The sequence below is a fragment of the Spermophilus citellus genome, assembly GCF_964194105.1.
Source record: "Spermophilus citellus genome assembly, chromosome: 13".
NCBI lineage: Eukaryota > Metazoa > Chordata > Mammalia > Rodentia > Sciuridae > Spermophilus > Spermophilus citellus.
Genome location: NC_138193.1, coordinates 96,966,826 through 96,991,845, shown reverse-complemented (window position 1 = coordinate 96,991,845; position 25,020 = coordinate 96,966,826). Strand labels below are relative to the sequence as shown.

At 40.4% G+C, this 25,020-nt stretch overlaps 1 protein-coding gene and 1 long non-coding RNA gene across 13 annotated transcripts in view; one reads left to right on the top strand and one right to left on the bottom strand.

Moving 5' to 3' along the window:
• The window catches only part of DTNB (dystrobrevin beta), a 233,382-nt gene that overhangs the window by 27,862 nt on the left and 180,500 nt on the right, over positions 1–25,020 (bottom strand). For 8 of the 12 annotated variants that reach the window (XM_081265084.1, XM_081265086.1, XM_081265088.1 and 5 more), the window contains 5 exons: positions 21,513–21,600; positions 11,988–12,073; positions 11,045–11,158; positions 9,189–9,285; positions 4,114–4,134 (listed from right to left, as the gene is read on the bottom strand). In XM_081265084.1, coding sequence (XP_081121210.1) covers positions 4,114–4,134; positions 9,189–9,285; positions 11,045–11,158; positions 11,988–12,073; positions 21,513–21,600 — 406 coding nt within the window. The remainder of the gene's footprint in view (positions 1–4,113; positions 4,135–9,188; positions 9,286–11,044; positions 11,159–11,987; positions 12,074–21,512; positions 21,601–25,020) is intronic. The other 4 variants (XM_081265087.1, XM_081265095.1, XM_081265089.1 and 1 more) reach the window with 1 other exon arrangement.
• Positions 1–25,020, top strand: part of LOC308632744 — a 73,769-nt gene that overhangs the window by 30,749 nt on the left and 18,000 nt on the right. The window lies entirely within an intron of this gene.

Sequence of the window (25,020 nt, the reverse complement as noted above, 5' to 3'; positions counted from 1 at the left end):
GAGCCGCTGGGGTTACAAGAATGCACCACTGTGCCTGGCTGCTGATAGCTATTAACTGGGTGGTGACTGTAGGCAGGTAGGGTGTGGCTGCAGGAGGTAGACCACTGTGAGCATGACTTTGGGGTTTATATTTGACTAAATATAAACTCTAGTGAGCAGAGTCTCTCTGCTTCCTGACTGTCATGTCCTGAGCTGCTTTCTCTGCCATGCCCCTCTGCCATGATATTCTGCCTCATCTTGGGCTCAGGGCAACCAATTTGGTCATCTATGGACTGAGACCTCTGAAACGGTGAGCACCACATAAATTTTTCCTCTTTTACATTGTTGCTTTCAGATGTTTTTGTCACAGCAATGAAAAAGCGGACTAAAACATCTCTCCTCTCAGATTCTTAGCAGAAGAGCTTCTAAAAAACCCTTGAAATCTCCAGGGTAAAGGGGGGTCCTTTACATTCTAATCAGATGGCTGGTGGTCAGGGCCCCTTAGACAGCTCAACATGGGAGTTGGCTGCCAGAAAGACCACAGCATGATTAGAAAGCTGGAACCTTCAAACCTCACCAGACTTCTGAGGAGGGGAGAAGGGGCTGGAGATGGAGTTGGTCACCAAGAGCCAATGACTTACTCAATCCTGCTCATCTAACAGAACCTCCATAAACCCTCAACAAAGAGGCTCTGGGATTAGTGAAGGCATTCACAGCCCAGGAGGCAGAGAACTACAACACCACTGGGATAGAAGCCCCCGTGCTTCTGGACCCTTCTGGACCTTGCCCTCTTCATCTGGCTGTTTATCTGTATAATATCCTTTATAATAAATCTGTTAATAGCAAGTGAAGTGTTCCCCAAGTTCCAGGAGCCATTAGAGCAAATTATTGAACTTGAGGAAGGGGTCATGATTTTCAGTTAAATCAGACATAAGTGTGTGCTACTTATAGTTGGTGACGGAAGTAGGGGTCAATCTTGTGAGATGAGTCCTTAACCTATGGGTTCTGGGTAAACTCCAGGTAGTGTCAGAATTGAATTAAATTGCAGGACTAACAGTTGGTGTCTGCAGTGAACTAGAGATTGTGTGGCATGAAACCCCCATAAAATATATGTTGGAAATGTTCTGTAAACAGGATCATGGTAGTAATAGTAAATCTCTGGGAAGAGGAGAAGAAGGTGGGCTATCTTAAAAGTTCACTATAATGTATTTATAGAGCCTGTTTTTGGAAGCATGTCTAGAAAATTCATTTAAAAAGTCTTTTATAGCTAAGCGTGGTGGTATGCACCTATAATTTTCAGGAGGCTGAGGCAGGAGGATCTCAAGTTCAAGGCCAGTCTGGATACCTTAGTGAGACCTGTCTCAGAAAATAAAAAGAACTGGGGATGTAGTTCCTTGGTAGAATGCCTCTGGGTTCAATACCCAGTCCTGAAAAAAACAGGTTTTCTACAATTGCTTTATTACCTATTTAAGATAATATATTTTGATAGAAAAAAAATCAAACTATGCTAGCCAGAGTCTGGGATAGAATGGGTTACATCTTAGCCCTGTGTTTAATACTCTTACTTTTTTCTTCTCTCACTCTACAATGATGTGGGTTAAAACAAAATAGCAAGGATATCTTCCCCCCGTAGTGGGGAGTGAACTCAGGGGTACTCTACCACTGACCTACATCTCAGCCCTTTTTATTTTTATTTTTGAGACAGGGTCTTGCTAAGTTGCTGAGGTTGGCCTCAAACCTGTGATTCTCCTTCCTCAGCCTACTGAGAAGCTGGGATTACAGGTAGGAGCTTCCATGCCTGGCTTATTCTAAAGCTTTATAGTCTTTTCAGCCATACAAGTGAAAAACTGCACTAAATTATGTAAAATTAGTCATTTAGTCCAAATTAGAGCCTCAGGGCTGAGCCTTAGGTGGGTCCAGTTTAAGCCTGTGAGGTGGACAGACAGGGATTTCTGCCTAGATCAACAGTGCAGCATCCCCTACCTCATACCATGGTGGCGAAAGCCATCTATAGTGAGGACAAAACTATCTGTATCCATTGGTGTTACGAACAGACTTAGGAGACTGGGATGACTATGACATGGCTCAGGAACCTGTCTGTGGAGAATTCATAAGACCACACACAAGAGGCTTATGAGTGGCAGTCTGCAGCAATCCGTTTCCCATTTTGCCAACTTTAAGAGAATGATGATCTCATGCAGAATGAAAGGTCACTGAAATGAGTGTGCTTAATTTAATTCTCTCTCTGCTCAAGGTTACTGTTGTTGTTATTATTAATGTGGGGCTGGGGATTGAATCCAGGGCTTTATACATGCTAGGCAAGTACCCTTTCACTGAACTATGACCCCAGCCCTCAGTGTTAGCTTTAACTTGGCCTAAGAAACACCCACAATGATGCATTCTTAGATTACATGTTATTCCATAAAATTTGAAAAAAACATACTGTAGGGAAGCTCTACTACTACTGTTAAAATAAATATTCATGATGTCTACCCTCTTTGAAAGAGAGGTCTCAGATAATGGAAGAGCATTTCCAATTCTTTCACAGAGTGAAATCAGGAGATGCTAGTCTGGAAGACTGTTGGAAGTAGATTCCTAGCAAGTAGCTTTAGCTGTAAAGTGCATCTCTGGTGCAACTGTTGGGGGAGTGACACTTCAGGATCAGCAGGAAGACCATACTGCACAAGTGGGGATGAGACTACTAGGAAAATGGGAGGGGAAAAGGAGAGGAAGGATCAGTGGCCTGCTTCCTTCCCTCCACCCAGCTCAAGTCATTCTCCTACTTGGGAGGGAGAGGGGCTTTAAACTTCTGCTCTCTCCTATTTTTAAGCACACTTGAAAACTATACCTCCCTGCCCCCTTCCATGAAGGTAAGTGTGGTCATGTGACTTGCTCTGAACAAGGAAATGGAGGGGAAGTGATGCATACCACTTCCTGGTAGAAGCACAGGAAGCCTGGGATTGAGCCTCTGCTTTGTAAATGTATATTTGTAAATGGAAGTGCCAAAAGATGGAAGAGATAAAACTTTGTGTGAATCAGGGAAACAGCAAAACCAATTCCAGGCAAGAACAAAACCAAACCAGTTTTTGTTACATTAAAGCTGTTGGGTTGGTGGCTCCCCGGCTCCAGCCAGGGCCTCCTTCTTCTCCCTGACTTGCTGTCCGTTTTCACCCCCCTTTCCTGCCCCTCCCTCATCACCTGGCTCTTCCTTTCCTTTCCTCTACTCTGTGCTGATTCCACTGCTCTCCTAACTGGAAAAAAATGAGCATGTTTTATATTCTCATTCTTAATCTAAAACAAGGACAAGTTTGTGTTTTTATTAAAAAAGTGGGTGGTTTTTAAAGTAAACATTTATATTTCTTGAGTTTTAGTTTTCCTGAGGTAAACTGAGCTTTAGCTTATGTAAAAACGTATGCATTGAAAACTTGACTATTTTATATAAACAAATTAAGTTACTCCTGTGTATAGACCCTCCGTTGGTTTTCTTGTGTGGCTATCAGGAAAAAGAAGAACATCCACCCTCCCTGAACATCATGCAGTGACAGCCACATAACTCAGAAACCCCAAGGTCCCCCTGCAGCTGCTCTGAGCGGCAAACCACTTTCTGTGCAGTTGTCCTCAGTAATTTTGTTAAAAGGGCTGGAGGAGCAGGAGTGTCCAGCAGCTTATTCAAGATTGTCAGACACCTTGGGTTACCTGAAGAACTAATCATTTCCATGCACATTCATTCATGCCATAGCACTTAGACCCGAGGTCACCCCCACCACCCGGAAAGTTGGTTCAAGCAATTAAAGTCCCTCTAGACATAAAAGAGCAGAACAGGAAAGGGCAGGAAAATGCAATGATAGCCTGGCTAATCATGCATATTTAAATAAACACAGCAGATGTGCACTTAAAAAAATTTAAACGAGCTCTGGTTTCAAGTAAGAACATGCTCTACTAGGTAAACAACACCAGGACTTTTAGGCCATTTTAGACACCATGGAGGAAACTACTGAGGGTTTTACACATGACCAATTCCTCAGAGATGATGTGGTGCAGGAAGGGGAGAGGGAAGGAGGCAACATTTATATTAGGAACAGAAGAACATGCACAGGAGCGAGAGTCCTGAGGAGAATTCTGAAGTGCACTTACTGCCTGCTTTTGCTCTTCTTCCTAGAAGTGATGAACAAAAACAAGGCAGAGGAGAAAAGGAGAGAAATTAATGCCATCACCACAATGTTGGGAAGAAATGAGGCAAACCAAGCCAGATCCTGGGTTCTGAGATCAAAGGGCCTGTCCAGTAGAAGAGCATCAATGGGACAGAGCGAATGGCAGGCCTCTGCCCAACCAGTTAATTCAATGCTAACTTATAGAACTGAAAGGAAAGAATCTTAGAAACCATCTAGTCCAACTTCCTAATTTACAGATATCAGAGGCCAAGAGAGCCTCACTTTCTAAGGTCACATAACCATTTAGGGTAAACTGATAGAAGAAATTCACTCATGGCTTAAGATCCTAACCATCATTCTATGTCACCATTCATAATTTACAAGTGATTTGCTACACTTATCTAGTTCCAAGGTGTGGAATACAAGCCAACAGCATCAGCATCCCCTGGTAACTTACCAGAGATACAAATTTGGCCAGACCCACTGAATGAAAGCTCTAGAATGGGGCACAGCAGTGTGTTCCAAGAGTCTTTCATTCGAGTTTGAGAACCATTGCTCTCTAAGTTTCCAGTGAGCAGTTCCATCCATTCTTGGTCTGCTTCTTTTCTAGTTCCCTCTCCCCAATAAACATGTTGGAACTGCACCCGCTTCCATTTTTTTTTTTTTTCAGGGAAGCACATGCCCACTTCTCCCAATAAACCGCAGATTGCTTCAGAAGGCCTTTCAAAACAGAATTCTCAGTCTGACTCAGGTCTGACTTTTAGAACCTTTTAGTGATGGCCCTTGCTAACCCCAGCTGACTGACAAAATGAATGCACCATCAGACACTGCAGAGGAAGTTCAAAGATGAGATAAACACTTTCGAGTTTCTTTCTCCTCGGTCCTTTGCTCTTTGGCTACCCTATTCTGTCTTTTAGTGGATTTCTTCTTCCTCTTTCTGTGCCTCATGGTGGGTGTCTGTGGTCAGGGTGCATCTGCTTTTTGCTCCAGTATGTAAATATTAAAGTGGCTGCAATGGCTCTACTTAAGTTGGATCCACATGTGCAGGCCATCTCCACTGAACACAAGTCTGGGAGTCTTAGCAATGGATATGTATTCCTGCTGTCACAAAGTGTGCAGGTCTAGGTGTGACAGCAGAGTGATTTTAGTTAAGCAAAGGAATTGCGAAAGGGAGAGAGGGTAAGTAAAAACTTGGGAGACAATATTTTTTACTTGTGCAACGGCCAGACACGAACTAGAAATTAAATGAACAGCAAGAAATTCCTTGAGGCAGTTCTGGTTCTGCCCAGGGAGGTGTTTTTCTTATTAGAAGTCAGCTGCCAGGTACTGACCAAATCTAACACCCAGGGAACCCAGACAGGTGGCCCTGAGCACCAGCTCATTCACCTTAAGAAGGCGGAGGCTTCCTGCCTGTGCATGTGCACATAGGGCTCTAGTCCCAGGGGAGTTTTTCATTTGGGAAGTTATCTCCCTTTGCAGCCAGGCTTCCCGATGGTGCTGGACAATGCTTACATTCAGCAGGCAAGGCAAACAGCCATACAAGAGTTATTAAACAATCTTAAAACATGTTTTTTTATTGCTGCTACCAAGTATTGAAATGGAAATTGGGATGGTAGGGGAGAAATGGGGCAATTCTCACAGCCTGAAATCCTTTCTCAGGTCAAAAGACCAGTTTGTAATTTCTTAGAACTACTTCTCAGATACCTCCCAATTGTCACTGTTTTTCCAGCAATGTTTTATGCTTGCCCATGTGGTGACTCTGCTATATATGTTTGTTCAAAGACATGAAACCATTATGACTGGCAGTACACACATGTGTCACATTAGGACGGGGTTGGTGGACAGGCTATCATCCTCAGGACTTCAAGGTCCCCATGTGGACTTGTGGACTTTGGCAAACTGTTACCTAGGATGGAGCTGTATAACTTAAAACACACACAGTTATTCAGATAAAGTCTTTAAGGCTCTGTCAACACTGAAAAAAGTCTAGATATAAGGTCTTAGAACTTTTTGTTATCAATTAATCAGCAGGAATCAGTAAACATTGACTGATGACAACGGACAGAGCCCAATCTTGATTTAAAGGGGTCATAATACCTTAATTTTAAAGTGCAAATCCTAGAACTGCTTATGATATCTAAAAATTTGAATTTCTTCCACATGGGGTAAGGTCTGGCCCGGTGGCAAAAGTAATGGCATAGTTTCTGGGATCATCTATACAAAAATATACATTCTAGCTAGATAAACATTTGCAAATGAGGTTGAAATTCAAAACATCAGTATTTATTTGTATATATATTTATTTATCTGCATATTATATATTTATCTGTATATAAGTGTATTTCAAAAGCAATATTGGAACTATGAGCTGGCACAGTGGTGCACACCTTGCAACTCCATCTACTCAAGAGACTGAAGCAGGGGCTGGGGTTGTGGCTCAGCGGTAGAGCCCTTACCTAGCACGCGTGAGACAATGGGTTCGATCCTCAGCACTACATAAAAATAAGTAAATAAAATAAAGGCATTCTGTCCATCTACTACTACTAGAGAGAGAGAGAGAGAGAGAGAGAGAGAGAGAGAGAGAGAGAGAGAGAGAGTGTGTGTGTGTGTGTGTGTGTGTGTGTGTGTGTGAGGGAGGGACGGGGGCAATCTGAAGCAGGGCAATCTCAAGTTTGAGTCCAGCCTGGCCCCTTGCAAGACCCTGTCTCAAAATAAAATATATAAAGAGTTTGGGATGTAGCTCAGTGGTAGGGTAACTCTGGGTTCAATCCTCAGTAACACACACCCACACACATACAGAAAAACAAGAAAGCATGCATTAGAAACAGAAATACCAGCACACTTTCTAGATTAAATAAGAAATTTGAGCACAGGTTATTGATATACTCACTAATCAAGAAAAAATGTAGGGAAAAGATATGTAGAGAAACATGGGTATTTGAAAATCAGTGTATATTATATCATCAAAAGAAAAAACAACTGAGAAGAAAGTCCTTGATACTCCTTGGTGATGGGGATTGAGTCTCTTCACCATTACTTACCAAATACCTAGCATGACATTTAGGAACTCAACACATTTTTGTAAAATAAACATGTAGTTAGTTTTTACCCTGCCTTGTTCCCCAAAAAGAATATTTGAGAAAAATTTTTATTGACTGAATTAATAAACAATGGTGCAACTTTTTATATATACTTACTTACATGATCACTTTTTCAGATAAAAAAATGAAGTACAAAATATTTTACTGACGCTATGGAGTGAAAGAACTGCCTGTGAAATGGAAATTCACTGTGTGATATATGTATGTTAATTTATGAGCCTCCCAGACCATGTGGTTTAACTGTCCATTTGACTAACTGCTTACAGCTGTTTTATGATCGAATTAAATACTAACAGACTGAACATCAATGAAAGGAGGACAGTCATTTGAAATTAAAATTAGGAGTCCAAAGGGTGTTTTTATTATGGGTTGGTATAATTTTTTTAATAGTAGGAAAACATCTTTGAGATTTTAATAGAAGCCACTAACTTCTATATATGACCTTTTGGGAATGTATATAATACACAAATTAAGATTGTGCTGTAATTCCTTCAGGAATCTGGACATTACTAAAGACATCAGATTTTCAACTGTGAATTGTGTTCCATGGATAAAAAGAGAACGTTTCTAGGCTTGTGTTTACAAATTCATCTAGTCTGAGTGGCCTCAGCCCTGTCAGGTGGGTAAATGATAAGGCATTTAAATCTGGTAGGGGATCCTATAAGATGGGGTGGCAGGGTCCTGTTTGTTTTGCTGAAATTATAAGACAAAAGTTAGAAAGAAATTTGGGATTTGGGGTTAGGGAAAAAAAAAAAGAGGAAAGGCAAACTTGCTCTCTCTTCTGGAATTGGGGCATTCATCTCTTCCTGCCCTTGGACACAGGAGCTCCTCTGACTCTCAGGCCTTAGGACACCAGGACTTACGCCAGTGATCTAATACCCACTCCTCCAACACACTCTCTAGTCTGGGGGCTACACCATCATATCCCCGGGTTCTTAGGCCTTGGGACCCATGCTGGATTATACCACTGTGTACACAGAGAGCATACCATGGGACTTCTTTGCCTCCATAATTGACTGAGCCAATTCCTATAATAAACCCCCTCTTCTATAAGTCTTTATTTCCTGTTGGTTTTGTTTCTCTAAAATCACTCTGATACAGTTTGCTTCCATACTACTTATACTACTTATTAAAATGGACATGACATTCATTAAGTATTTAGGTGGAATATCTGAAAAAATATCTTAAAAGAAACTTCAGTTGAGAAATATTCCTTTATACATAGCTAATATCCTATTTATAAACATCCTTATTTGTTTGTAAAAGCAACTATTCAAGAACATTACCCTATTTCCAGTTACTAAATTTTTTTCATTATTTTTTCATTGTTGATGAACCTTTATTTTATTCATTTATTTATATGTAGTGCTGAGAATCAAACCCAGTGCCTCACAGATGCAAGGAAGTGCTCTACCACTGAGCCACAACCCCAGCCTTTTTTCTTTTTCTTTTATAGTGCTGGGGATTAAACCCGGGGCCTCATGCATGCTCTGCAAGAGCTCCACCACTGAATCACACCTTCAGACTTTTTATTTATTTTTTATTTTGAGAAAGGTTGAATTTGAGACTTAGTAAGTTGTCCAGGCTGGCCTCCCACTTGAGATGCTCATCTCAGCCTCCCAAGCAGCTAGGATTATAATTTCTGATTTCTCCACCGGGAACAAAACTCTGTTGTATTAACCTAGCTGAGAATTGGCAGTTCCTGGATTTATATACATTGATCAAAATGCCCGGCCGCTCCAGTTATTAACATTTTATAATCAGGCTTTGTACCAATTTTGATAACTTTTATACCTAATTTGTGGAGATTTGCCTGAACACTGGTTCCAGGTCTAGCAGCCAAGCCTTTCAGCCTCCATGCTATTCTGACACCAAGGGCGGTCGCAGCTGAGACTGTGGTGGGAGGTGAAGCCGAAGACTGGTAGGAGGAGAAGCCCAGAGAGGCCCCTCTACTTACCTTCAGCAGCTTCATCAACCCCTCCAGCTGGACCATGAGCTCCCGCCTGCTTTCCTGTAGTGCCGACATCCTCTGCTCCAGCTCGTCTTTCCTTTGCCTGCATTAAGAGGAAGAATCCACCGGGAACAAAACTGTTGTATTAGCCTAGCTGAGAATTGGCAGTTCCTGGATTTATATACATTGATCAGAATCCAAAGGATGTCAAATATTAACAAATTAAAACTGCCCTTTATGTGTCTTCCAGTAAATTAAAGTTCTCAATATTATTGTTGATGAATTTACCAATTTCATGGTTAGTAATTCTGAGAGATTATTTTCTATACCAAAATCCTAAAGAAATTCCAAGTGTTCTGGTGGTTTCAAAGTTGTGCCTTTGTGTTCACTCTGTTGGTGTTGGTTTCTGTGTCCGGTGGAGGCCCAGTGTCTTCTGAACACTACCCAAGTGTCCTCCCTTCTTCATGATACAGAAGCACCTTTCAAAGTCAAACATTCCTGATTTCTCAAGCTTGAAAATCCCTTTGGACTTACATAAATTCCTGCTTCTTGCTGCCTTATGGACACTCCTGGACTCAGCCAACCAAATGCACATTTTTCAGATCCTTCCAGCTTAGCACTGAACACTTTAATAATAATAATCCCATTTCCAGCAACAGTTAGATGCCAGGAGGACAGTTTTTGCTTTTCTATATATAGAAATAGTTACTTGTGCCTGAACTGAACTAGGGAAGGAAAAAGATGTATTTTACATATTATATAATTCTCTGCTGGAGTCAACATTCATCTCCCCATCCTTCCCAGTATCACTCAAATCTCATTAATATCCCAAATATGGCACAGTGAACACAGAGCAACCAAAATTTCTACCCGACTACATTTAGAAACAAAAATGAATTTTTACCAGATGGAACTCTATATACCTCTAATGATTTTCACCTGCATAGTTTCAATTCTATATTACTAATTATTGAGGGAACAAATTTTAACAATAGGATACCTATGGAAAAACAATAATCTCTATTCTCTAGGAGAAGAAATCATGGTTAAGAGGCTAAGTGACCAAAACCAAAGGAAGAATTAAAAAAAAAAAAAAAAAGGTATTCAGCTACACAGAATCCTAGATGACGAAACATTAGAAATTGATTGTGGAATGTCAATGCTACAACCTAACAGAAAAGAACTGCTATTTGGGAATTGAGAGTTCGAGTGGGAATCAATGGTTCCTCTAAAGTCTCTACTCACAGGAGGGTACACACTGTTTCTAAGGTAGAAAGGAAACAAGATCCTAGGTCACGTTCTTCTGAGAAGATTCTTCATTCCCTCCAAAAGAGCATCAAACTCGAAGCTGACCTTGCTCTCTGCTCCCATGCTGATCCTATGTCTAGCTTCTTAATCTTAAGAGACACTGTACATTTTTGTAGAAGTGAGAAGGTACCATACATAGTCAAGGTAGAAGGGAGGCTCCTGTGGTTTCACATCTCCGCTGAGGTGCATTGGAAGCATCCTTTTCCTGCTCTATGAAGAGCCAGGAGAATTACTCACAGGAAAGCGGGATGCCCAGCCAGAGTCTCTAAAGCCAGACAACTCAGCAAGAAAAGAGGAGGATGGCAGTATAACTGTCATTTTAAAATAATCCCAAAGGACAGACACTGCCCAGCTTGTCCTGGGAATTTAAGGAGATAAACTGGTATTTACCAGTTCTGTATTGATGGCTGAATTCTCAGCATGATTAATAATGGACCTCCTGAGCAGGTTTTTCTAACGGGACTGCCTACCTACATGGCAAGAGATTCTAATTCACTAGTTTGTTTCCACTGTAGATTATAGTGTGGGGACAAAAGAGCAGTCTCACTACCTACCTCAGCAACCGCAGCTCAGCCAGCAACGTGGGGTTCTGCTGGGCCTTCTCAGGAGTGGGCTGTGAAGCCTGCTCGTGCTCCAGACGGAGACGCTGGATCTCTTGCAGGATCTCTCTAGAGAGGAGGATGAAAGAAAGACAGCTGCCTGGTGCTTCTCAGCTCTCCTTCACTTTTTCCTGTTAGAACTTTTAACCCTTACAGTGTCTTATTCTGATTGCTTCCACATGACCAAAATGTGAAACAGACTCCTCCTCAATGCTCTTTCACCTGACAATTCCTCAATGAAACAATCCTTTGTGACGGAAAGGTCAGAAAAACACTTCTTCCCAATAACTTGCAAAATCTCCAGGGAAGGGAAATGACAACCAGAATGCTTTATTTACCCTGCTCCTCCCTGGGGGAAGGAAAAAGACTCCTTGTAACCTCTCATGCAGGTCCCTATGCAGGTTTTCAGGTCTCCAGCCCCTGACCCTTCTCTCCTGAAGCCATGCATGGGACTCTAGGTCCAGTCTCTGCCCTGGTTTCTACCAGTCAGTGCACAGCAGCCTGCTGTCAGGTCTTTATGCCTTTGAAGCGTTTTTCCTAACCCAGAGACCAGTCACATGCAGTGCAATGGGCCAGGACAAGATGACCACACAGAGCAAAATGCTGAAGGGAAGCAGAGTGGAGAAAGGAATCCAGGAAGGGGTCACACTGGTGCTGGAGGGGATCCGGAGAAAGAATTCAGGGAGCACAGGAGAGAAGCACTTTGTACAGCCAGAATCAACAGCATGCAGATGCACACCAGGGCCCAGGGCACTCCTTGGGCTTCAGCCAGCCTCTGTGCACTGGGGTAGGACCTTCCTGTGTGGTCGGAAGCCATCTAATCTGTGAGGAAGATGAGAACCAGATACACATGTGCTAATCCTGGACTTGAGAAATGGGCTTGATTTACGCATCTTACCTGTTCTTGTTTTCCAGTTCTGCAATAAGTTGTCTCTGCTGTTTGTTGGCATCAAAGTTAAAGCTCACATCAGCAGGAGGACGAGTCTAGAGGAGGTAGAGAGTTGTTTTTTCCTGATTCAAATGTACCTAGGGTCTGAGACTGACTTGATTTCTTAGAAACTGTTTTTTTTTTTTTTAATTATTTTTTAGTTGTAGTTGGACATAATACCTTTATTTTAACGTGGTGCTGAGGATAGAACCCAGTCTTGCACATGCTAGGCAAACACTCTACCACAATTTACATACCATAAAATCCACCCATTTTAAGTATACAATTCAATGAATCTTAGTAAATTCAAATGGTTTTGCAGCCAACAACCACAGTCCAGTTTTAGAACATTTTCCATCACCACAAAATATTCCTTCATGGTAGTCTTCAACCACCACTCCCACCCCAACCACAGGCAGCCACTGATGAGCTTTCTGGCTGGTTTTGCCTTTTCTAGAAAATTCATATAAATGGAACCATACAACATGTAGGTTTTAATTCTAGTTTTCACTTAACATGAGCTTTTTTTTCCCTATACCTTTATTTATTTTTATGTGGTGCTGAGGATTGAACCCCAGTGCCTCATATGTGCTATGCAAACACTCTACCACAGAGCTACAACCCCAGCCCCAACATGAGTTTTTTAAAATGATTAAATTATTGCTTATTTTCTTAGGTGTGTCAATGACATTTTGAATACACAGGAAAATATTTCTATTCTTAGGCAATGTATGCTGAAGTATTCAGGACATATAATTAGGACATACGCAACTTATATTGAAGTGGTCAAGTAAAAAACATGGTAAAATACTAACAATCATGTAATTTAGGCTGAAAGTATGAAAAAATTCACCATACTACTCTTTGAGCCTTTTTGAATGTTTTAAAACTTTTATAATAAAAGTAAGAAAAATGAGAAGGGCAAGCAACCTGGTAGAAAAATGGGTAAAAGATATACTCAGACATTTCACAGATGAGAAACTATTCTCAGCCATTGTTCATAATCAGGAAAATGTAAATTAAAACCACAAATGGCATTTCACATCTATTAGAGTAGTTAAAAAGAATGAAAATATCAACTGTTACTAAAGACAAAGAATAATGGGGTATATGCTGCTGGTACGAGATGAACTGGCTTAAAGACACCATAACTTCCATGCAACGGTAATGCCTGTTCTGTGGAAATACCTTGGAAAAACTGTGAGCATCAGTTACTGGTACATAGATTTATGTAATCCTTGAAGTTTTCTACCCATTTTTTGGAGGGTAGGGGATGCTAGGGATTGAACCCAGGGATTTGTGTATGAAAGGCAAGCACTCTGTCAATTGAGCTATATCACCAGCCCTATCCTTTAAGTTTTATTGTAGCAGCACGTTTACCAGGGGGCTGCATTTTCCTATCTAAAAGATACCATATTTTAGCAAAAGTGGCCTATAGCTGGGGTGCCCTAGAGGAACTAGATGTTTCCCCACTGGCAGCGCCAGCCATCCTTCTTTAACCAATAACATGTTTGTTTCTTTTTTTTTAATTATTGGTTGTTCACAACATTACAAAGCTCTTGACATATCATATTTCATACATTAGATTGAAGTGGGTTATGAACTCCCAATTTTACCCCAAATGCAGATTGCAGAATCACGTCGGTTACACATCCACAATTTTACATAATGCCCTATTAGTAACTGTTGTATTCTGCTACCTTTCCTATCCCCTACTATCCCCCCTCCCCTTCCCTCACATCTTCTCTCTCTACCCCACCTACTGTAATTCATTTCTCTCCTTGTTAATTTTCCCATTCCCCTCACAACCTCTTATATGTAATTTTGTATAGCAATGAGGGTCTCCCTTCATTTCCATGCAATTTCCCTTTTCTCTCTCTTTCCCTCCCATCTCATGTCTCTGTTTAAAGTTAATCTTTTCTTCCTGCTCTTCCTCCCTACTCTGTTCATAGTTGCTCTCATTATATCAAGGAAGACATTTGATATTTGTTTTTTAGGGATTGGCTAGCTTCACTAAGCATAATCTGCTCTAGTGCCATCCATTTCCCTGCAAATTCCATGATTTTTGTCATTTTTTATTGCTGCATAGTACTCCATAGTATATAGATGCCACATTTTTTTTATCCATTCATCTATTGAAGGGCATCTGGGTTGGTTCCACAGTCTAGCTATTGTGAATTGTGCTGCTATGAACATCGATGTGGCAGTATCCCTGTAGCATGCTCTTTTAAGGTATTCAGGGAATAGTCCGAGAAGGGCAATAGCAGGGTCAAATGGTGGTTCCATTCCCAGCTTTCCCAGGAATCTCCAAACTGCTTTCCAAATTGGCCACATGTTTGTTTCTTTCCTTTTTTATTTGGTGGAGGAGGGTGGTGGGCAGGGTTTGAACCCAGGGTTGCTTTACCACTGAGCCACCTCCTCAGCCCTTTTTATTTTTGTTTTGAGACAGGGTGTCAGCTAAGTTGCTGAGACTGGTCTTGAAGTTGGGGTCCTCCTGCCTCAGCCTCCCAAGTTGTTGGGATCACAAGCATGTGCCACTGTGTCTAGCTAACATGGGGTTTTTGAAGTTCATCTGTATTGCTTCATGAACCAGTAGTTCCTTCTTTATTATTCTTTTTGTTTCTGAATAGTATTCCACTGTTTCCAGCTTTGGCTATTACAAAGGAAGCTATATGAGCTTTCATTTACAACTCTATATCAATGTTTCCATTTCTCTTGAATAAATGCGAATAAATGCATTGTTGTGAATTGCTGAGGTATATGTCTCTCTCTTTTTTTTTTTTTTTTTTTTTTTTTTTGTGGTGCTGGGGATTGAACCTAGGGCCTTGTGCATGCGAGGCAAGCACTCTACCAACTGAGCTATATCACCAGCCCCACTGAGTTATAAGGTAAAGGTATACTTCAAAATATTTGAGAACCGTCAACTGTTTTCCAAAGTGGATGCATTATGGTACAGTCCCAATGATAATGATTGGGGGTTCCAATTTCTCTCACCTGTACCAACACTTGGTATTGTCCTTTTGATTTTAATCATCCTAGTGGATGTGAAATTCCCAATTGTGAGTTTTTGTTTTTTTTTTAAACTGAGATACAATTTACATTCTACAAAATCTACTCTTTTAAAGTGTACAATGCAGCGGTTTTTAGTGAATTTATGACTTGTGTAAAACCGTTTCACAAACCTAAGTCCCCAAAAGAAACTCTGTGCTCGTTAGTAGCCATTCCCTATTCCTCCCGTTCCCAACAGACACCATTCTGCTTTCTGTCTCTTTGGATTTATTTATTCTAATTATTTCGTATATATCTGGCTTCTTTCATTTAACAGAAATTTTCAAGGTTCATCCATGTTCTACCATGTATCAGTACTCTATTCCTTTTCTTCTTTTTTTTTTTTTTAAATATTTTTTTAGTTGAAGATGGACACAATACCTTTATTTATTTGTTTTTAGTGTGGTGCTAGGGATAGAACCCAGTGCCACACACATCTAGGCATGTGCTACCACTGAGCCACACTCCCAGTTTCACTTCATTACTTTCCATGGCTGAAAAATATAAGTAACTTATAGATGTTTTATCTATTCAACAGCTGATGAACTTTTGAGTTGTTTCCTCTTTTTGGCTGTTTTGAACAATGCTGCTATGAATATCTGTGTACAAATTAAGTTTTCTTTCTCTTGAGTAATATAGAGGAGTGGAATTGCGGGTCATATGGTAATTGCCTTTTGGGAAACTGCCAAACTGTTTTCCAAACTGGCCACATTGTTTATTCGCACCAGCAGTGTATGACATTTCCATTTTTTTCAAAATCCTTGCCAACAGGGGGTACTGTCTACCGTTTTGACTAGTCACCCTATGGGTGTGGAGTAGGTCTATGGAGTCGCTCTGCATTTCCTTAATGACTATAGCCTGAGCATACTTTTTTGGTGTGTGCTTATTAGCCATCTGTGTATCTGCTTTGGAGAACTCATGTGGGTTTAATTTGCATGTCGACTGATGTTTCTGACCCTTGTTACGGTCTTGGAGAATACAGTAGCCAATTATCAAGAAAGGGGAAAAGGGACAAGGACGTGAGGTTTCCCTTTTACTGAGCAGATGCCCTCACTGAGAGCCCTGTGGTGGCCAGGCCTCACTCCCACTCTTTTTTTTTTTTTTTTTTTTTTTAGAGAGAGAGAGAGAGAGAGAGAGAGAGAGAGAATTTTTAATTCACTCCCACTCTTGACTCTGCCTGAAACATGGCCTACAGCAGCAGAAACCTTGTTACTTTGTTCCTACCTAGAGTTAAAGGATTTAATAAGTAACTCTTTTCATACTGTGTTTTCTAAATACACACCAAAACAGTAGAGCAAATCTGGGTGGGAGAATTTTGACCAAATTACAAAAGAATTTTCTTTTTTAAAAGATGATCCTTCTTCTTCCAAAGAAACATGGACCAGCAGCCAGCTGAGTAAATTTTCCATATTGTAATCAATCTTGTGACAGCCCAAGCTGACCCTCAGAAAAATGCCTTGTTTTGAGACTGAATCTAGCAATAAATAATAGGATTGCAATTTCCTTCCTTCCTTCCTTCCTTTCTTCCTTCCTTCCTTCCTCCCTCTCTCCCTTGCTCCCTTCCTTCTCTTCCTTCTTTCTTTCTAATTATAATTTCTGAAAACAAGAGTTACAGGGTACATATAGTTGAGGAAGTCAGCGCTAAAGGAATTTGCTTCTTATGAAGACAACAACAAATTACTAAAGAACCCTTCCAGTTCTGAGTGTCCGACAGTGAAGCTGAGGCGTCTTCCACAATGGAGGGTTAGCATGGGAATCTAGTCATTATCTATAGAGATTGCTAATTAGGTACATTCTTTGCCTCCAGAAAGTACTACTACTAAAAAATATGAAGAAACAGGGTGTAGGGCTGGGCTCCTCCATCTGAGTGCACCAATAGGGAGAAATCCCTCACCCCATTTTCAGAATCTAACAAGGGCTTATTTTAATCAGTGAAAATGTAAACAAGCCAGGCTGCCATGGTGTGAACATCCCCACGCTTCCTAAGTTGAAATTTCATCCCCACACTGAGGTGCTGAAGGGGTGGAAACTGTTCATGGGACCTTTGGGAGGTGACTAGGACTAGGTATGGTCCTTGTGGTAGAGCCCCTGTAACCTGGTGATCTGGCAAGTTGTAATCCAGTGGTGTGCATTTCTGCAGACTCCTAAAAGTGACAAAGGCTCTCATCTTTATGAAACTGTCAGGATGAGTCCTAAAGAAACCTTTTAGATTGTCTTTACACTGCACGGCAGTCTGCCCACCATTCCAAACTCACAGAGACTAACTGAAGGGCTGCAGATTATTAATAGCTCTCAAAAACCCAATAATGTTGTTTAAGACAGTGGTTACAGCTAACTGTTAATCAGAAGACTGGAACTTGACTCTTCTTCCTTCTTTTCGATAAAGATCGATGAGCCCTAATCCTAGAGGTTCTCATTCAGTAAGTGTGAGGCAAAGCCAAGGATCTCTATATTTATTAAATGTTTCATATACAAATGTAATATGTAGCCACGGTTGACAATGCCTATTTTTAAAATGTGTGCAAAACACTGCATGGATACTGTTAATCTCTAATTCTAAGAAGCCATGAGGATGTTCCCAAGATGGTATGTGCCTGCAGCAGCTCAGATAGTGGGGCTATGAAGGCTGGGATACCGGAAAAGCCTAGCACAGATGTTTTAAATGAGCAGGGTGTGGTAGTGCATGCCTGTAATCCGAGTAGTTTGGGAGGCTAAAGCAGGAGGATCACAAGTTCTAGGCCAGTCTCAACATTTAGCAAGGCTCTAAGCAATTTAGCAAGAACCTGTATCAAAAAATTAAAAAAATAAAAAATAAAAAAATAGGGCTGGTAGAGTCCCTGCCTTGCATGCACAAGGGCCTGTGTTTAATCCCCAGCACCACAAAATCATAAATAAATGAAATAAAATGGGCTGGGGATGTAGCTCAGTGGTAAAGTGCCCCTGGGTTCAATCTTTAGTACCAAAAATAAATGAATGAATGAATGAATGAAAGAAGAATAAATAAAAGTTTTAAATGTGAGGGAGTATGACAATGGGTGATGGTTTATCCTTCCTGTCAATTTCCTCCTAAATTTCCCACAGTGAGTTTTAATTAACACTTTCCAAAAAGGGGGTTGTAATCCAGTGGTGCTGGGGATTGAACTCAGGGCCTTATGCATGCAAGGCAAGCACTCTACCAACTGAGCTATATCCCCAGCCCCAAGGTAAACAAAATATATGATTTAAATCTAACTCTGGTGACCTTTGTGAGGAAACTTGGAGAATCTGCTGTTATTACTATGATTTATTGCACATTACAGTTTTTTTTTAAAGATGGACACAATATCTTTATTTTATTTATTTTTATGTGGTGATGGGGATTGAACACAGTGCCTCACATGTGTGAGGCAAGTGCTCTTCTGCTAAGCTGTAACCCCAGTCGCCACATTACAGTTTTTTGTTTTGTTTTCCAACTTTGTTAAAAAGGAATTTAATATTTGAGAAAAAAGAAAAATGAGCTCTCCTGGTTCATCTAAGCAGCCTAAAATGTCTTTCTTCAAGGGTCGGTCAGCCTGAGTGGGCCTGTTGGGCGTTTGGGGAGAAGTCCCTGGGCTGATAGGGAGGCACTCCACAGGGTGCTTTGCTGGCTGCTCAAATGATCTAACTGGCTCTCTTTGTAGAAGAAGGTCTTTGAAAAAAATCAATACAAAGCTTATCTGGCAGGCTATAAATAAATTCTTTTGAGCAGTACACCCACTTTATGCAAAGCACTTGTATAGTTGTTGAGATTAGAGGATTAGGAGTCTTCTGTTTAACAGAAATCCAGTCAGGAGGAATCCTTCCTGAGAGGTCCAATACTTGTGAGATCACTCACTGCACATGGCAAAACAAACACAGGGAAAGGCACCAGAGGCAGTACTCACCCTCCCCATCCTAACAACCATTTCACAAGAATTAGAGAACTGGTATCAGGAACTACCAGGTGTAAACAGCCTTATCTTGGTTCAAAGTTAAGGAGTACAGGGATCTCAGGGTCAAACGGCTTTGCAGTTTTTATTTACCAACACTTTAAAAGCACTATGTGAGGTCAACAAGGCTATTTAACAGCATTACAGATACTAAATTATTAAAATTCAATCGGTGCAGCCCATATCAACAAATTTATCTATATATTTTTAATTTCCAAACTAGTGGTTGGGAATGATTGAAGACAGGTGTAAGGTTTAACTTACCTCACTGTACTTTTCTTTTTCCCCAGACTTTTTTCTATTTAGTTCTGTTTCACTAACCTTTCATGTTTAGAGTCAGACATGCAACATGTTTCTAGCTTCTTGGGAAGAGGATTTGGAAATCTTTGGAAGAGGAAATTTGAAAGATTTGGAAGAGGAAATTTTGAAATTACTTCCTTGGGGAGAAACAAATCAAGAATTTCCATCTGCAGCTTTTGCAACTCTATTTTCCTATGAAAGCATAAAGTGGCACACCTTGCTATACCTGATAGACTGTGTTTGTATGACCTGCTCCTGGGTGAGCTGTCCTGCCTGGCTTCATTCCAGTGCTGTTCCTGCACTCTGGTCCTGCAGCCTCAAACTTCAGGACTTAACATTCGTTTAAACACTCCACTGGGCCATATTCCATCCCCTTCACCTGGTTAACACTTAGAAAGTCTGTGGTTTGGGTTTCAGATCGTCCCTCCTATCATCTCCTTCTTTGCTTCTAGGTTTAATTCCCTTCCTCCTGGATTACCATTTCAACTATGCAACATGGGTAGTTTCTTTATCTCTCTCAGGCTTAGTTTCCTCACAAGATTATTCTGAATAATAAATTAGCTAAGACATATGCAAAACACTGAGAATAATAACTGGCACATAATAAATATTCAATAAGTGTTAACTATTTGTACTATTCTTTTAGCATGTTACGGTGACCTTTCCAGTCCTTGACAGAAAGCATCTATTTCTCATGTTGACAGCTAAGCTTGTTTCTTTCAGTGTGTTCAAGATATTCAATGGTCTTTTATTCGTGGAGAAAATTCGTAAAAGTTTTATCACAAACATCTTGCAGCAGCACTGGATGTAATCAGATATTTTATTTGAAAATAAGGGTTTTTGGCCAGTTGTGGTGGTGCAGGCCTATAATCCAGCATCTTGGGAGGCTAAGGCAGGAGAATTGCAAGTTTGAGGCCAGCCTCAGGAACTTAGTGAAGCCCTAAGCAACTCAGTAAGACTCTGTCTCAAGATAAAAAATAAAAAAGGGCTGGGGATGTGGCTCAGTGGTTAGGTGCCCCTGGGTTCAATCCTCAGTACCAAAACAAACAAACAAAAAAATAAGTCTTCTTTTCTTTTATAAAGAAATTGTTCTATTATTGCCGTAGAAAAACTAATTGCCAATACTTTGCAGGAGGAAATTTAGAGATTTTCTCATCTCTGTGCTGGCATAAAGCTATCTTTTATACCATTCCTTCTCCGAGGAAACGGTGCTTCAGTGGGCCAGGCTCAATATAAATTTGCATTCCCAGGGTGGATCTCACTTGATCATGGAGTATTATCCTTTATACATCTTCCTGGATTCAATTTGCTAATATTTTGTTAATGATTTTTTGCACTGTGTTTATGAGAGAATTTAGTCAGCAGTTTTCTTTTCTTGTAATGGCCTTACATTGTTTTGGTATCAGTGGCCTGACAGAATGACCTGGAAAGTCTTCCTTCCTGCCTTCAGACAGAGGATGCACTAAGCTAATCTTATTTCTTCTTTTAGCATGATAGCAGTGCACAGTTAAGCCATCAGGGCTGGGGATTTTCTTGGTGGAAAGTTAATTATAAATTCAATTTCTTGGGCTGGGGATGTGGCTCAAGCGGTAGCGTGCTCACTTGGCATGCATGCGGCCCGGTTCGATCCTCAGCACCACATACAAACAAAGATGTTGTGTCCGACGAAAACTAAAAAATAAATATTAAAAAAAAAATTCTCTCTCTCTCTAAAAAAAAAAAAAAAAAAAAAACTCTAAATAAATAAATAAATTTAATTTCTTTAACAGAGCTATTTGGTTTTGTCTGTCTTTTAAGAAGTTTGTCTATTTCACATAAATTGTCGATTTTATTGGCAAAAGTTGTTCATAATTTTCTTTATCACCATTTTAGTGTAAGATCTGTAGTGATAATCCTTCTTTCATTCCTGAGACTGGTCATTTGTGTTTTTGCTTAATCAGTATTGTTGAGTTTATTGATTTTATTGATCTTTTTAAAGAACTCAACTTTGATTTTCTCTTCGTGGTTCCTTTTTATTTTTTTAAAGAAAGAGAACACTGTAGATGATATTATAGGTTTCTTCAATCTCCCCCCAAACATCCTCCCTGCTTCTGTCCCTGGGGTAATTTCTCTCTTGTTTCACATTTACATTCCCCTACACAATGTGTACATTAATCAATGCTAATTTCTACCACACTGCTGGGTGGTAGAAATTACTCACCGTGTTTCCTGCTTCTGCAGCCAGTCGGGCAGCATAGCGGGCTATGAGTCGGTGCTCCTCATCCAGCCGGCTAGGACTTTCCAGGACACTGCCAAGGAGATAAAAATTCAACAGGTGTCTATTAAGCACCCCCAACTGTTGTTCCATCCTTAAAAAGAAGACACAGGAGAAAAGCTTATAATTCAGAATAATAACAAAAGAAATGCAGGCCTGGATCAAAGGCAATAATGGTCTCCTGAGACAAAAGGGGACTCAGAGATGTGAAGCTGCATGTGTCATTCTTCCCCAGCATACAAAGCACTCTCCCGCACCAGCAAAGGGGCACTTCATTTTGAATGAAGGGCTAAAACAGGGTACTCACAAGTTCTGAGTTAGGGATTTCTAACCAAATGTTGGGAAAGATCCATGACTTCTTAGACCTAGATCTTGAATTCAAAAAGACCAAGAGAAAACTAGAATATTATGAAAAAAGAAAGAACTGAGAAAAAGTATACTTGACATGGCTGAGCAAAAGTGGGGAACCCTGGCTGGAGCCAACCAAACTACTATAAAGCAGGAGAAGAATCCATGGTATTCAACATTCCCTTTTAATACCTCTCTCTTATTTTACTATGCTTATTCTACAACTTTACCCCTTAGTTTAGGCAACTAAATGAAAGAAGGGTTCTTGAGTAGGTTAGTCCTATGTAAATGGTTGACTTTTTTATTTTAGTAAGCTGTTGTTTACTCATACCAGCACAGTCCTAGATTAACAGGGACTCTGTCAGGCATGGTGGTACACACCTGTAAAGCCAGCAACTTGGGAGGTTGAGGCAGGAGGATTGAAAGTACAAGGCCAGCCTCAGCAATTTAACAAAACCCCATCTCCAAATAAAAAAATAAAAATAAACAAACAGGAACTGTATCCACATAATTATCTTTAAGACTGGAAGAAGCTTTAGGACAAAAGTGACAATGATGACTGACCAGTGAAGGTTGCTGTGGCTTGTCTCTACTTTGGCCCTAGTTTCATGAAGTTTCCAAACCTTTTGATCAGAATTTGGTGGCATGAAAAGTAATATTTAAGAATTTAAAGATATGAGTTCAACACTCCCCCAACCTTGTTACAATGACTGTGGGGATGCTGGGAAGGTCCAGGTTAAATCAATAAAGAAAGCCCTGACTTTTTCTTGCATAGAAGCAACTGCATTTTTTCTATTTAAAAAAAAAAAAAAACTTCCTATGTTTCTATTTCTGTGGCCAATTTAACCTTAACTTAGTCTTTCCTCTAGGATAGATTTTTTTTTTTTTTTTATAAAAACATGCTTTAAGTCTTCTGGCTATAACCCCTATCAATGTTTTATAAAGTTTTAGGTGCGTGAATGTTCATGTTACTCAGTTGGCTGTAATATTTCAGGGTCAAGACCCCATAGTCTGAGTTGAACTACCATATTTGTGCCTTAAAGGTGTTTTGTCAGAAACAAGAGAGCTGTGTGTTTTATTTATTGATTTATTGCAATATTGTGGAATGAACTCAGCAGTGCTCTCCCACTGAGCTACATCCTCAGCCCTCACTTTTTCAAAAAATATTTTATTTTGAAAAAGGGTCTTACTAAGTTGCCAAGGCTGGCCTTGAACTTGGGATCCTATAGCCTCAGCCTCCTGAGTGGCTGGGATTATGGGTTTACATCACCATGCCCAGCAAAAACTGTATCTTTTAATTAAAAAACAAAAATGAATGATTAACAAAACAAGTGAAATGACATTACAGAGGGAATAGCAGCCTAAGAGTGGGACCTCTGTAATATGGCAAGGCTCTCTGGCACAGAAGCTCCTTTTCCTCTATCACACTCCATCTCTGTAGTAATCTTACGTGCCATTTACACACAAGCATGGATGATAAGACTGCTTTAATTGGCTATGTTTTCTAGACAGAAACTAGAACTGTGTGTTAATGAGAATATTTTAGTGTTGTTGTTACTGGGAATTGAACCGAGAGGTGGTCCCCAACCCCCTTTTTAAAAGTCTGTCTTTATCCCCAGCCCTTTTTATTTTTTATTTTGAGACAGCATCTCACTAAGTTACTGAGGGCCTTGCTAATTTGCTGAGACTGGCCTTGAACTTATGATCCTCCTGTCTTAGCCTCCCATGTTGCTGGGATTACGGGTATGTACCATTCAGCTAATGAGAAGTTTTAAGGTCAATGAAAATTATTTGATGGTAATTACAAAGGTTCTTTACTCTTCTGTTTGACTTACATTTTCAGAATTAGCCAGGAAATGCCTGACTTCTTCAATGAACTATGAGGCTCAGTTCCTCAGACTATAAATCAAGAAGAGATGCAGCATTCACTACTCATCATGTTCTCCCAGGACCACAAGCCACCATTTCTTGCTCAGGGAGTCTAGGACCTAAGCCATGGGACTTGAACACTTTGGCAAAACCTACCACAAACCTTTGTGGGCTGAAATATCAGGCAGCAGTCTCTGCCAACATCCTGTTGCCATTTTACTGTGGCATCTTTAAGCATCCTGGACAACTGCCCTTACTGATAAAAAGTAATTTTTCCTGCCTGGGGTAAAACATCTCAATTTCCAGAAACCAAGAGGCTGGAATGAGTGCACAGAAATCAGGTGTTGGACAAGAAGATGTTCTCTGTGACTCAACGTACAATTATCAGCCTTACTTCCCCTTCCCCAGAATGAGCCCCTTTGGACCCACCTGGGACTCCAGAGGATCCTAGATCTTCTATGGCTTTTGAGAGAGGAAAATGCCCCCAAATCACAATGCTTCTTAGTCACACAAAAAAAACTCATGGGAAATAGTGTGGCACACCATAGTAAAAACAGTCCTTTTCAAGTGTACGTTTCCCCCACTGACTACTAATTAGAATGGGGGATGATGAGTGAGGTCAAAGGACCTTCCCAAGGAGCCATGCATGCTATGTGAAAAACTTGGATCAAATTTAATGTTCTACCTGTTATATGTATAGTTTATATATTATGATTTTCTCTTATAATAGGCTTCTCAAAGCAAGGCTTTACAAGTTCTTTGGCATCATACTCCTCTTTGCTGCTATGTAGAGGGAAGGGGTGGCTTTAGGTTATCATCCTTGGAGAATGGTGTCGGCATGGAGTAGACAGGAGGCTGTGGTTCTACCTGAATGAAAAGTGCTTTGTTTGGTATTAACTTTTTTTTTAAGGGATTAACTTTGCCATAGTTAGTGGTTACCTAATATTTTTCCATCTCAACCCACTGAGGGATCAGTCACATTCCCATAGTAACAGTAAGTCAGAACTCTAGATAGGGAAGAGGGGTTAAAGGCAAGGGGGGTGGGACATGGGGTTAGAAATGATGGCGGAATGTGATGATCATTATTATCCAAACTACATGTATGAAGACATGAATTGGTGTGAGTATACTTTGTATACATCCAGAGATATGAAAAATGGTGGTTTATATGTATAATAAGAATTGCAATGCATTCCGCTGCCATATATAAATTAAAAAATAGTAGCTTTTATTTATT